We start from the raw sequence: 13,671 nt of genomic DNA, 5'->3' as shown, positions 1-13,671 counted from the left end.
GATACCTAATCATAAAAGACAAAGATCAAATGTCAAAAATCCTATATCATATCATATATTAATACTTTTGATGATTCAAAAGAAAAAAGCACATACAATCATTTCACTAATCCTTAATATATACAGGAATTAATTACAGGAATGTCATAGTACATAAGAACAAAGATTTACTCAAACTGTACATGGACTGTATACAATATATACTTGCTTTCTAAAAGGAAAATACAGTGGTCCTTAACATTTTACCTAGATCTGTATTCTTTTACTGTACCAAGAAAATCACTATATACATCACAGGCTGGAGTGAGTAGGACAAAATAAACTAGACCCATCTCATCATTAAACACAAATTTGTTAATGCAATAATTTGAGTTATACCATTAATATTAGCTTGGCCAAAAATTTCACTCAGGTTTTTCTGTGATAGTATGAAAGACCTGAACAGGCTTTTTGGCCAATCCAATATTACTATATGAAGGGTGTGTGCGTGTGCATGATCAGTCATGTTCAACTCTTTGTGACCCCATGGACTATATAGCCTGCCAGGCTCCTCTGTCCATGGAATTTTCCAAGCAAGAATACTGGAGTGGGTTGCCATGCTCTCTTTCAGGGGATCTTCCTGACCCAGGGATCAAGCCTGAATCTCTTGTGTCTTCAACACTGGCAGGTGAATTCTTTACCACTGGCGCCACCTGATTACTATTGTAATAGTATTTAAAATACTTTTACTGACCTTTAAAATTGAGGCCTGGATTTTTAAACAAAAACAGTGAAAATGTATAGGCCTAAGAATGTCTGTTGTGCGCCTGGTCCAGGCACAAACAATTAAATGGTGCCAAAGTCCTGTATGTAGTGGTCTGAACACTTTAATTCATCATTTCTTCAAGTTTTATATAAAAACAGAAAGAATATCAGGGCTTCCCTGATAGTTCAGCTGGTAAAGAATCTGCCTCCAATGCAGGAGACCCCAGTTCAATTCCTGGGTCAGGAAGATCCCCTAGAGAAGGGATAGACTACCCACTCCAGTATTCTTGGGCTTTCCTGGTGGCTCATCTGGTAAAGAATCTGCCTGCACTGTGGGAGACCTGGGTTTGATCCCTGGGTTGGGAAGATCCCCTGGAGGAGGGCATGGCAACCCAGTCCAGTATTCTTGCTTGGAGCATTCCAATGGACAGAGGAACCTGGTGGGCTACAGTCCACTGGGTCACAAGGAGTTGGACACGAACGAAGTGACTAAGCACAAAGAGAATGACAAGTTATTTGTGGTTGTTCCAATTTGATGACATTCTCAAAATCTAGCAACATTTGATTGAAAAAATAAGGTAGGTTTTCAGTAAACACAGATTTAAAAGGTATTCAGTTTCTGGCAAAATTTCAGATGTGAATACATTATAAGAAGAGAATAGAAAGAAAAATGAGGACAAACTTAATAAATACTATGGGAATATATTTTCAAGTATTCCTAGAGATGTTTCCACTATTGTTCTTTAAAGCTAATTTCCATCAGTGTCCTTTTATTAAATATCATGAGTAATGACATCCCAGCCAGTCTAATGTATGATTTCCATACAGATAGGTTCTTAAACTCCATGTTTTACATCACAGTTGTATCTGGAGTATAACATCTTATTAGTTCTCCATAGTTGCAATTTTTCTTAGTGAAGTCTTGGCCTCTGTTTTACTGTACCTGGAATTCTGGGGTTCGGGAACATCTGATTCTGTGCACGTTTTCTTTACCTGTAAGAAAAGAGTACTAGTTAGTCACATATGAAAAAGAACTTCCTCATTCAGTTTCACACACTTGCTAAACTTAAAGTGGATAAAGCTCTACTCACCAGGATCTCTATAAAATACTCCCCACATTTTACAGCAGCAGCATGCAGTATTAGTGTATTTCATTATTATCCCATGAACGGCTGCCAAAGGCACTTCCCTAGACTCCATTAGTATGTAAAATGTTCAGCTAAAATAGCTTGGAACTTGCTTAAGTAGGAACAAAGAAACCAAAGAACCAGGTTTCCCACGTAGGAATTGGAAAGCCATACAGTTCTCAATTCACTAAGAAATGTTTTTCCAATTGATACTGCTTCTGTCTCCTACTAAAGTGCACAATAATAAACACCAGGTTCTGGGGGCAAAGCATAGTGTTAGCTAAACCATTCACATATTAATTTTCATTTTCTTAATCCAGTGGCTGTATGTTTTATATATTTCTCAGCATATCAATTAAGTTTCGGCATTGCTCACAGACTTCTCATATATATTTGAAGTATACTTTGCAGACTATATTTCAACTTTGTGGCTTTTAACACACACAAGGTAAAGGATGAAAAAAAAGAAACTTTTACTTTTAGGATATGCTATCCAATTCTGGTCAAAAGTCTGTGGTATATCCTCTAAAATAAGGTAAAGCACACATCCATTGCCTTTCACAATTTAACTTCAAGCACAGATGCTATGTCTGACTATCATGGTTTTAATGGATACATTATATGCAAAGTAAAGGCCATTTCAAAAATTTCTTAGTTAATATGGAATGTAAACAAGATACATTAATTACCAAGTACATAGTCATACAGTCTGTGTGTTTACATTCCCATGGTCTATTTATGCAGCCTATAGAATTCAAGGCACTTTAACTTCTAATATGCAGCTTGGAAGTGAAAAAAAAAAGTCAACTGGATATATACTGTGAACATACAACATGAGTGTGAGTTGTGATACAAGTGGTATTTCTTAAGAGTAAGTTTTGAATTTTAAAGATACAGCATTTCCTTTCCAGCTCACAAATATTTTCAAGTATTCCTAGAGATGTTTCCACTATTATTCTTTAAAGCTAACTTCCATCAGTGTCCTTTTGTTAAATATTATGAATAATGACATCCCAGCTAGTCTAATGTATGATTTCCATACAGATAAGTTCTTGAACTCCATGTTTTACACCACAGTTGTATCTGGTGTGTAACATCTTAGTTCTCCAAAGTTGCAATTTTTTCTTAGTGAAGTCTTGACTCTTAGTGAAGTGAAGTCTTATTTCCTTCCTCTTCTCAGAAGAATGTGTTAAAAACAAAAACAAAACCCCTACACTTTCAAAAATCAGTGTCTTTGCTTTCAATTCTGGGTCTAGATATTTTATAATCAGGGAAATCAATTATTTGCTTGATTAAATGTACTCTCTTCTGCATCCGGAGTATACATCCACTCAGTATGAAAAGAAAACTGATCAGCAAAGAGATTATCATCCTTACCCTATATGTAACATCTTCTATGCTCTTAGTACAGAGCTCAACACCATGAGATGGAAGGGCAAAGAAATATTTTTGAGTAGTTTAAAAAAAAAAGAAAGAAAAAGAAACACCTTTCTTAAAAATGTAAATGTAAAATCCACTATGAAACCCATGAAAGTCTTATGTCTATGAACACTTCCAAGAAAAATAAGAATTAAAAGGGAAGGATATGATATTAAAATGCTTCTTTCCCACTGGTTCTTTCCTATGATTCATCACCAGAAATTATATGAACTGCCCAATGAATATGTAGAAATCACATGGAAGTGAATGTTAGTTTCTGAAAGACTATGAAAACTTGAGTTTGGGACTAATTAAAGAAGCTCCAGATCACACAAGCAAACTAGACAGACATTTTCAAGCAGGAGTTAGAATGAGACAACCTTCCTGTGGTTTAAAAAAATACAGCTTTTAAAGAAACATTTAAACCAATGGCTTTACAAAACATCTTTATTTAAATAATTAACCAGAAAGATAGTATTATTTTAATTTATTCTCAGTGTATTAATTGTAATGCCAGAGAACACATCTATGATTACTTACTATCTAGTATGCACAGTCCTAGTTGCTGTGGCTGTTGTTTAGTCACTAAGTCATATCTGTCTCTTGTGACTCTATGGACTGCAACCCTACAGGCTCCTCTTTCCATGGGATTTTACAGGTAAGAATACTAAAGTGGGTGGCCATGCTCTTCTTCAGGGGATCTTCCTGACCCGGGGTCAAAGTCCCATCTCTCATCTCCTATATTGCAAGTGGGTTCTTTACCACTGAGCCACCACCAAGGAAACCCAATGATTAATAAGTATGTGATGAAAGACTGAAGTAGATATATTCTTTTAGACATTATCAGAGTTTTGCACTCTTCAAAGTAATTCTTTCTATAGGCTTTATTCATTTGCTCCTGGTCAAATGAGGGAAGAATAATATTTAGGATACCGTGACTTCTACAGGAGAGTCTATACAGTGCTATCCATGTTCAAAGGACAACCTACCCCAGCCAAAGGAAAATGAGGAGGGAAACAAAGGATGTGATTTCTGAACGAAGTTTTAACATGCTATTGACTGTTTTGAAGAAACTAATGCCTATGGCCATATGAAAGAAAGTAAAAGTGAAAGTTGTTCAGTCATGTGCAACTCTTTGTGACCCTATAGACTATACAGTCCATGGAATTCTCCAGGCCAGAATACTGGAGTGGGTAGCCTTTCCCTTCTCCAGGGGATCTTCCCAACCCAGGGATAGAACCCAGGTCTCCCACATTCTTTACCAGCTGAGCCACAAGGGAAGCCCATATGTCTCCAGTCAATAATGTGTTAAAGGACATAGATTCCAAAGACTAAATCTGGAAAAGGGTAGGTACTTCAACATAATGGGGTTTGTCAGAGAAATCATATTATGAAGACCTCAAAAATGATGAATAATTTGGAATTTAATATTTGGACAATGAAGACCATGTAAGGATTTTAAAAAACAGAGTGGGTAGAGATGGTGCATGAGACAGTGTAGAAGGGGCCAGGCTGAGGACTGAAAGATAAGAGTTTAATGCAACAAGAGAAAAAGTACACATTCCACAAAAGCAGACACAGTACTGATGGTGTATACCACTAATCCCTAGCTTTGAACAGCATTCCTTGCTTTGGTATGAATGTTTGTGCCCCTTCAGAATTCATTTGCAAAATCCTAATCCCTCCAAATTAAGAAGTGAGCCGTTTGGGAGGTGCTTAGATCCTGAAATGTAACGTTCATAAGAAAGAGACTCCACAGAGCTTCCTATCCCTTCTACCATGTGAGGAAACAATGAGAAGTCACTGGCTTTGAATCAGGAGGTGGGCTGTCATCACATAAAACCATGCTGGAGCCACCATCTTGGACTTCCCAGCCTCCAGAACTAAGAGAAACAAATATCTGTTGTTTATAAACTACATGAAGTATCTCATTATAGCAGCCCAAATGGATTAAGACAGTCCCCAAATACTAGTTCCGAAGAAGGCAATGGCAAGCCACTCCAGTACTCTTGCCTAGAAAATCCCATGGACGGAGGAGCCTGGTGGGCTGCAGTCCATGGGGTCGCTATGAGTCAGATGGAACTGAGCGACTTCACTTTCACTTTTCACTTTCACACATTGGAGAAGGAAATGGCAACCCACTCCAGTGTTCTTGCCTGGAGAATCCCAGGGACGCGGGAGCCTGGTGGGCTGCCGTCTATGGGGTCACACAGAGTCGGACATGACTGAAGTGACTTAGCAGTAGCAGTAGCAAATACTAGTTCAGTAGGTGAATCATTCAGTCTATCAATGAGAGATGACGAAGACCTATATTAAGACAGAAGTTATGGGAAGAGTTGAGAAAATGTTTTCAACATATATTTCGAAGACAATAATGGCAGCATATTGTTACTGACTAAAACAAATTATCAGAGAGAATATGATCTGAATAAACACCATTGCTGACTCAATGGACACGAATCTGAGCAAACTCTGGGAGATAGGAAAGGATATGGAAGCCTGACATGTTGCAGTCTATGGAATCAAAAAGAGTCAGACACAACTCAGCAACTGAACAACAACGTGATGTGATCTTTTAATCTGTCCTTGAAAAAACTTTGGTAATAACAAAGATCAAAAATGTTAACTTATGACTTCACTGAAATACTTCAAAACCCTATCTTTTTTTTCTGAATTGATGAGGAAAAGTTAGATACATTATTAAGAAACTTATTTTTCAAATCCCGATTATGCAGAGCCATTAATCATGACATAAGAGCTCCAATCATGAAGAAAATTAAAAACAGAACTACCATATGATCCAGCAATCCCACTCTGAGAAATATGCCCAGAAAAAAATTTAATTCAAAAGATGCATGCACCTTTATGTTCACAGCAGCACTGTTCACAACAGCCAAAACATGAAAACAACCTAAGCGTCCATCAACAGATTAATGGATAAGGAAGACATGTACATATATACAATAGAATACTACTCAGCCATAAAAAAAAGAATGAAATAATGCCACTTGCCCTTTCATGGATCACAGTCTTGTCATAGTGAAGGGGCTTGCATAATTCAATGAAGCTATGAGCCATGCCAATTAGGGCCACTCAACATGGACGGGTCATAGCAAAGTCTGGGAAACAGTTGTTTGAGCAAACTCTGTGAGACAGTAGAGGGGACAGCAGCCTAGCGTGCTGCAGTCCATGAGGTCACAAACAGTCAGATGTGACTTAGCGACTAAACAACAAAAATGTCATTTGCAGCAACGTGGATATAACTAGAGGTTATCATACTAAGCGAAGTAAGTCAGAAGAGAAAGACAAGTGTCCCACTTGGGGTACAAAAAAAGAAAGGGACAATCCCATATGATATTACTTATATGTGGAATTAAAATATGGCCCAAATGAACCTATCTACAAAGAAAAACAAATTCATAAACACGGAGAATAGACTTCTTGCCAAGGGGTAGGGAGCTAGGGAGCAGGATGGACTAGGAGTTTGGGGTTGGTAGATGCAAACTATTACATTTAGAATGGATAAACAACAAGGTCCTCCTGTATAGCACAGGGAACTATATTCAATATCCCGTGATAAACCATAATGGAAAAGAATACAAAAAAAGAACATATATATGTGCATAACTGAGTCACTCTGCTGTATAGCAGAGATTGACACAACACACTATATCAACTATATTACAATAAAAAATAAACTAATAAAATAAATTTTAAAAAACTCATTTCAGTATCTTCATCATGGAATTAGAAGCCAAATAGACAGTTTTACCTAAATTTAAACATACTGTCCTAGTTGAGAGATCAATACTTCATTAAATGGTGACTGCTGAGATATACACACTATTAAGAAAGACTACTCTTACAAAATACATAGAATTTTGTTTTTAATGACTAATTTAGTTTCAAATTTATTTTGAATAAAGTTGAAAACAAGCAGGCCAAAAAACGGGACAGAATTTCATGCCCATAATTTAAATTCAAATCTCAAATTTTGTAAGACACAGTAGGAAGTAAACAAAAGAATATACCAAGAGAAAAAAGACAAATAATGTTAAATGCACTTAATTGATGGCAAAAATGTGAATTTTAACCCTACTTAATGTTATAAAAGTACATGCAAAAATCAAAGTAAGATGAAAAATACTTAAAAGTTTAACTATTTCAAGAATATAAACTATTAGTATGTAATGAGGATACAAACATCAAACGCTGAAATTTTTGAATGACTGAACAACAGCTGAAATATTTGAGTGTTTGTTATATGCTGGGCAATGCTTAGGTAGTTACTAATTTTTACCCCAAGTCACAGATGATAATACTGAGAAATAGAAAGATTAATCTGCAAACAAGTTATGTAGTAAATTTTAAATCCAGATCTCTGAGGGCATTTTAACTAGTAAATGTTAAAAACCTAAAATTCATAAACACATAAACTATACTGTTTAAAATGAAGATCAAAACATTTTGATATTTGAAAGTTCAATTTTTATTATATCATACTAATGATAATTGCTGCCATCTATTAAGCAAGTATTCTTTCAACTGGTATTGGACTATTGTTGCTGTTGTTTAGTCTACCCATGGGATTTTACAGGCAAGAATATTAGAGTGAGTTGGCATTTCCTTCTCCAGGGGTCTTTCCAACTAAAGGATCAAACCCACGTGTCATTTAATCTATGAGGACAGGCATGATGCCTGAAATTCTCCTATTAAAAATGAGAAAACTAAGGCTCAAACAGGTTAAACACCTAGAAATACCTCACAGCTAACAGGGAGAGAATTAGAACCGAAGGCTATATAGCAAGCCTTTCTCTGTTATGTTCCATTTGCCAGTAGTTTTTATTAGGTTGTTTTAAAATTAACAGTTGAAACTAACATTCTGTGGAAAAATTTTGAAGGAGATTCGACTAGCTACTTTTTGTGATATATCAACCATTAAGTGAATCTTTTAAATTGGATAATGGAAGTAACCAGTTTTTAACCAAGCAATAGTAACATGTAAAGTCCATAAGCAAAGTGAGATGGAATTTTGAGCAAATTATCCAAATACCTTTCATGAGCACGACCACCATTGACACCCTAACAAATGCAAAGATCAGTTCAGTTCAGTCACTCAGTTGTGTCCAACTCTTTGCAACCCCATGAATCACAGCATGCCAGGCCTCCCTGTCCATCACCAACTCCCGGAGTTCACTCAAACTCATATACATCGAGTCGGTGATGCCATCCAGCCATCTCATTCTCTGTCGTCCCCTTCTCCTCCCGCCCCCAATCCTTCCCAGCATTAGAGTCCTTTCCAGTGAGTCAACTCTTCGCATGAGGTGGCCAAAGTATTGGAGTTTCAGCTTCAGCATCAGAGCTTCCAATGAACACCCAGGATTGGTCTCCTTTAGAATGGACTGGTTGGATCTCCTTGCAGTCCAAGGGACTCTCAAGAGTCTTCTCCAGCACCACAGTTCAAAAGCATCAATTCTTCGGCGATCAGCTTTCTTCACAGTCCAACTCTCACATCCATACATGACCACGGGAAAAACCATAGCCTTGACTAGACGGACCTTGGTTGGCAAAGTAATGTCTCTGCTTTTTAGTATACTATCTAGGTTGGTCATAACTTTCCTTCCAAGGAGTAAGCGTCTTTTAATTTCATGGCTGCAATCAGCATCCGCAGTGATTTTGGAGCCCAAAAAATTAAAGTCTGAAACTGTTTCTACTGTTTCCCCATCTATTTCCCATGAAGTGATGGGACCAGATGCCATGATCTTTGTTTTCTGAATGTTGAGCTTCAAGCCAACCTTTTCACTCTCCTCTTTCACTTTCATCAAGAGGCTTTTGAGTTCCTCTTCACTTTCTGCCATAAGGGTGATGTCATCTGTATATCTGAGGTTATGATATTTCTCCCAGAAATCTTGATTCCAGCTTGTGCTTCTTCCAGCCCAGCGTTCCTCATGATGTACTCTGCATAGAAGTTAAATAAGCAGGGTGACAATACACAACCTTGACGCACTCCTTTTCCTATTTGGAACTAGTCTGTTGTTCCATGTACAGTTCTGACTGTTGCTTCCTGACCTGCATACAGGTTTCTCAAGAGGCAGGTCAGGTGGTCTGGGATTCCCTTCTCTTTCAGAATTTTCCACAGTTTATTGTGATCCACACAGTCAAAGGCTTTGGCATAGTCAATGAAGCAGAAATAGATGCTCTTCTGGAACTCTCTTGCTTTCTCCATGATCCAGCGGATGTTGGCAATTTGATCTCTGGTGCCTCTGCCTTTCCTGAAACGTGCCTGAAAATCTGGGAGTTCACGGTTCACATATTGCTGAAGCCTGGCTTGGAGAATTTTGAGCATGACTTTACTAGCGTGTGAGATGACTGCAATTGTGCGGTAGTTTGAGCATTCTTTGGCATTGCCTTTCTTTGGGATTGGAATGAACACTGACCTTTTCCAGTTCTGTGGCCACTGCTGAGTTTTCCAAATTTGCTGGCATATTGAGTGCAGTACTTTCACAGCATCATCTTTCAGGATTTGAAATAGCTCCACTGGAATTCCATCACCTCCACTAGCTTTGTTCGTAGTGATGCTTTCTAAGGCCCACTTGACTTCACATTCCAAGATGTCTGGCTCTAGTTCAGTGATCACGTTATAGTGATTATCTTGTTCGTGAAGACCTTTTTTGTACAGTTCTTCTGTGTATTCTTGCCACCTCTTCTTAATATCTTCTGCTTCTGTTAGGTCCATACCATTTCTGTCCTGTATTGAGCCCATCTTTGCATGAAATGTTCCCTTGGAATCTCTAATTTTCTTGAAGAGATCTCTTGTTCTTCCTATTCTGTTGTTTTCCTCTATTTCTTTGCATTGATCACTGAGGAAGGGTTTCTTATCTCTCCTTGCTATTCTTTGGAACTCTGCATTCAGATGCTTATATCTTTCCTTTTCTCCTTTGCTTTTCGCTTCTCTTCTCTTCACAGCTATTTGTAAGGCCTCCTCAGACAGCCATTTTGCTTTTTTGCATTTCTTTTCCATGGAGATGATCTTGGTCCCTGTCTCCTGTACAATGTCACGAACCTCCGTCCAGAGTTCATCAGGCACTCTATCTATCAGATCTAGTCCCTTAAAATATTTCTCACTTCCACTGTATAATCATAAGGGATTTGGCCTATGCCCCAACCAGTAATGCTGAAGAAGCTGAAGTTGAACAGTTCTATGAAGACTTACGAGACCTTTTAGAACTAACACCCAAAAAAGATGTCCTTTTCATTATAGGGGACTGGAATGCAAAAGTAGGCAGTCAAGAAACACCTGGAGTAACAGGCAAATTTGGCCTTGGAACACGGAATGAAGCAGGGCAAAGGCTAATAGCATTTTGCCAAGAGAATGCACTGGTCATAGCAAACACCCTCTTCCAACAACACAAGAGAAGACTCTACACATGGACATCACCAGATGGTCAACACCGAAATCAGATTGATTATATTCTTTGCAGCCAAAGATGGAGAAGCTCTATACAGTTAGCAAAAACAAGACCAGGAGCTGACTGTGGCTCAGATCATGAACTCCTTATTGCCAAATTCAGACTTAAATTGAAGAAAGTAGGGAAAACCACTCACCATTCAGGTATGACCTAAATCAAATGCAAAGATAGTGTAATGTAAAAAACACTCTCTGTTTTGTTGTTGTTGTTGCTGTTGTATGTCTGAAGCATCAGAATTCATTCATTCAAAAGGCTTTACCAAATTTCTTGAGGTATACGAGGTACCATTCTAGGCATGGAGATGAACTAGACCTGAACAGTCCAGCAAAGCTGCCCCTTGCCACATGTAGCTATTTAGAACTTGAAATATGGTTAGTCTAAATTTATATCTGCTGTAAGTATAAAAGGCACAAGGGATTTAAAAGACTCAGTATGTAAAAAAAGGGGAAATATTTCAATATTTTTATATAATATTGATATATAACATAACAATATTATATATATAAGTGAGATGAAATTTAGGTATATTCTGTTATAAACATTTTCTTTTATTTTCTAACAAAGCTAAAATCACAAGTGCCTCAGATTATACCTTTGTTGAACAGCACTGACTTAGACCAACAAAACCTGCCTGCATGGATCGTGCATTCTAGTTGAGGAGATACACAGTTAAAAAGTAAGCAGATAAGCAAAAAATATAATGTCAACAGCAGTGATTGCCAAGAGGAAATAAAGCAGAACAAAGAGGTAGAAAAGACTGGTCAACAACATTACATTAACTAGACAATTATAAAAAAAATGATGTTTCTTTTTCATGAAATTATTCATTCTTCAAATCTTTGGGCTGACATGAACAATATAAACTGTACTTTTTAAACAATTATAAAGAATGTCAGATCTGGTAATGAGAATAATGAATATTTTCAATATCTGGGAAATACACATAGAAAGTATAATTTCTAGGATATTTTTCACTATGAAAACTGTGTTCAATTACAAAGCTTGCCTTGAAGTTTTTCACATTTTCTAGCCACTAGATACTTTGAGAGGCTTATAATCTTTTGAGGAAAACAGAATTAGCTCATAAAAAAAAAATTGCAAAGAGAAACGTTTGTTTTATCCTATCCACCATCTTCTAAAAAAGCTGGAACTAATTATCCCAATTATTTTGTACTTAATCTTGCTGTTTATAAATCCTGAAACATTAATGATAAATAAAAATGTAAAGGATGGAATCATGGAAAAAGACATTTTGAAAGAGCTCTTTAGTAACTTTATTTTATTTTGAAATGAACTTTAACAATAAGGTCTTAGAACATACTATACAGTGATAATAAAAAATCAATTCAAAACTATAAATTCAAAATAAAAACTTTAGAAATAAAAGTTTTCTGGTATAAATAGTAACATACAAATTCCTATGGGTGGTATGTAAGACAGTCTTCATTTCTTCACTGAACCATATAAAAATCTAATATAGATTTGGATGCATTACTGTTTAAGGAAAAGAATGGATAAAAATAAATATAAAAATAAAATTTGCTCCTTCAGTGCAAATTGATTGTAGGTTATCACATGAAATACCCTTTATAAATACAGAAAGTGATACAGAATTACTGTCGACAATAATTGTCAGCTTTGATTCTATTTCAAATGTGAATACTACAAAATGTGAATCTGACTCATAAATAATATGTATACAAATACTGTAGTGTATCAATGCCTAGAGTTTTGTATTAATACACACTTTATAAAATGCAGTTTATGATTAGGTTAGATAAATTAGTACAATAAATTATTGCTGATCAAGCAGAATGGGAACCTAACTTTAGTTACCATTAAGTTTTGATTTAGTAAAATAAAAGAGAGAGAGAGACATACTGAATATAAATTTTTATGTGCCATTTTTTCATATTTTCTAATAGAATTTGGCCATATTTGAATTTTAAATTACATATCAGAATTTAAAGCTTTTTCTTTTAATTATTTCAGCTTTATTCTAGAAATGTAAATTACCCTCTCATTTAATACATCTTCATTAGCTTATTCTTTTTAACACATTTAATTTTTTTTTCAATTAGTTGAACCAAACTTAGAATTTAATGTTCTTCCACCCAGATCATCCTGTTCTTTAATTAATAGCATTAAATAAATATGAATTAAACTGTCTTTTTCTGTTTTACTTCAGAATGCACACAATAACACAGTTAAAAAAATATAAAAGTAGGTATACAAATTAACTTTAAAATCGAGTCAAAGTAATAATAGTTGGCATATTCAAGTAAATATATATTTTTTGCACTAGAGGCTTTTGTCAAAAATTATTCTAATGTTTATTTAATTAGAGTAATGAAAGAAAATATATGTTCATTTTTAAAATATAATATTTACAAGTTATACTACTTTAGAATTTAGCACAGGATATACCCTTTAATATGATAACCTATGATTACTTGGGCATCCAAGCAGTACAATTAATATTAAGAAGATCAGCACAGAATTGCTACTTTACTACCCCCAAACAAATTCACACCTTCTAAACTACTTTCAGTGAAAATGTCTCCACATTTCTCAGGGAGATCTATTTTACATTTTAAAGGTATGTTACAATGGAGTACTTGACTTCTAAAAAAGAGCATTAAAAAAAAAATCTTTGGAACACAAAGTTTGTCACACAGAACTTTAAAAAAGATAGATCTGTCTCAATATGCCCACACAAATTTGAGAGGTTTTTCAAAAAAATGTAAATACCATGTCGCCAAATGGTGTTCAAAAAAGTAAAGTTTTGTAGACAGACTTTGTAAAAATCTAATCACTAAGTAATCTAATAAAAACCATTTCTATAAAGTGTCATTCTTCGTTAGAAAAAAATCTTCTGGCTCTATAATTCACACATTTCTGAAATTCTTTTC

General features: G+C 35.8%; 1 protein-coding gene across 12 annotated transcripts in view; it reads right to left on the bottom strand.

Annotated features, from left to right (window-relative positions):
• The window catches only part of EYA4 (EYA transcriptional coactivator and phosphatase 4), a 383,860-nt gene that overhangs the window by 167,416 nt on the left and 202,773 nt on the right, over nt 1–13,671 (bottom strand). For all 12 annotated transcript variants that reach the window (XM_055432873.2, XM_055432871.2, XM_055432870.2 and 9 more), the window contains one exon: nt 1,688–1,737. In XM_055432873.2, coding sequence (XP_055288848.1) covers nt 1,688–1,737 — 50 coding nt within the window. The remainder of the gene's footprint in view (nt 1–1,687; nt 1,738–13,671) is intronic.

Source organism: Moschus berezovskii, chromosome 10, assembly GCF_049115385.1.
Source record: "Moschus berezovskii isolate FMDL1 chromosome 10, NW_MosBer_1.0, whole genome shotgun sequence".
In the NCBI taxonomy this organism is placed as follows: Eukaryota; Metazoa; Chordata; class Mammalia; order Artiodactyla; family Moschidae; genus Moschus; species Moschus berezovskii.
This window is presented reverse-complemented; position numbering and strand designations above follow the sequence as displayed.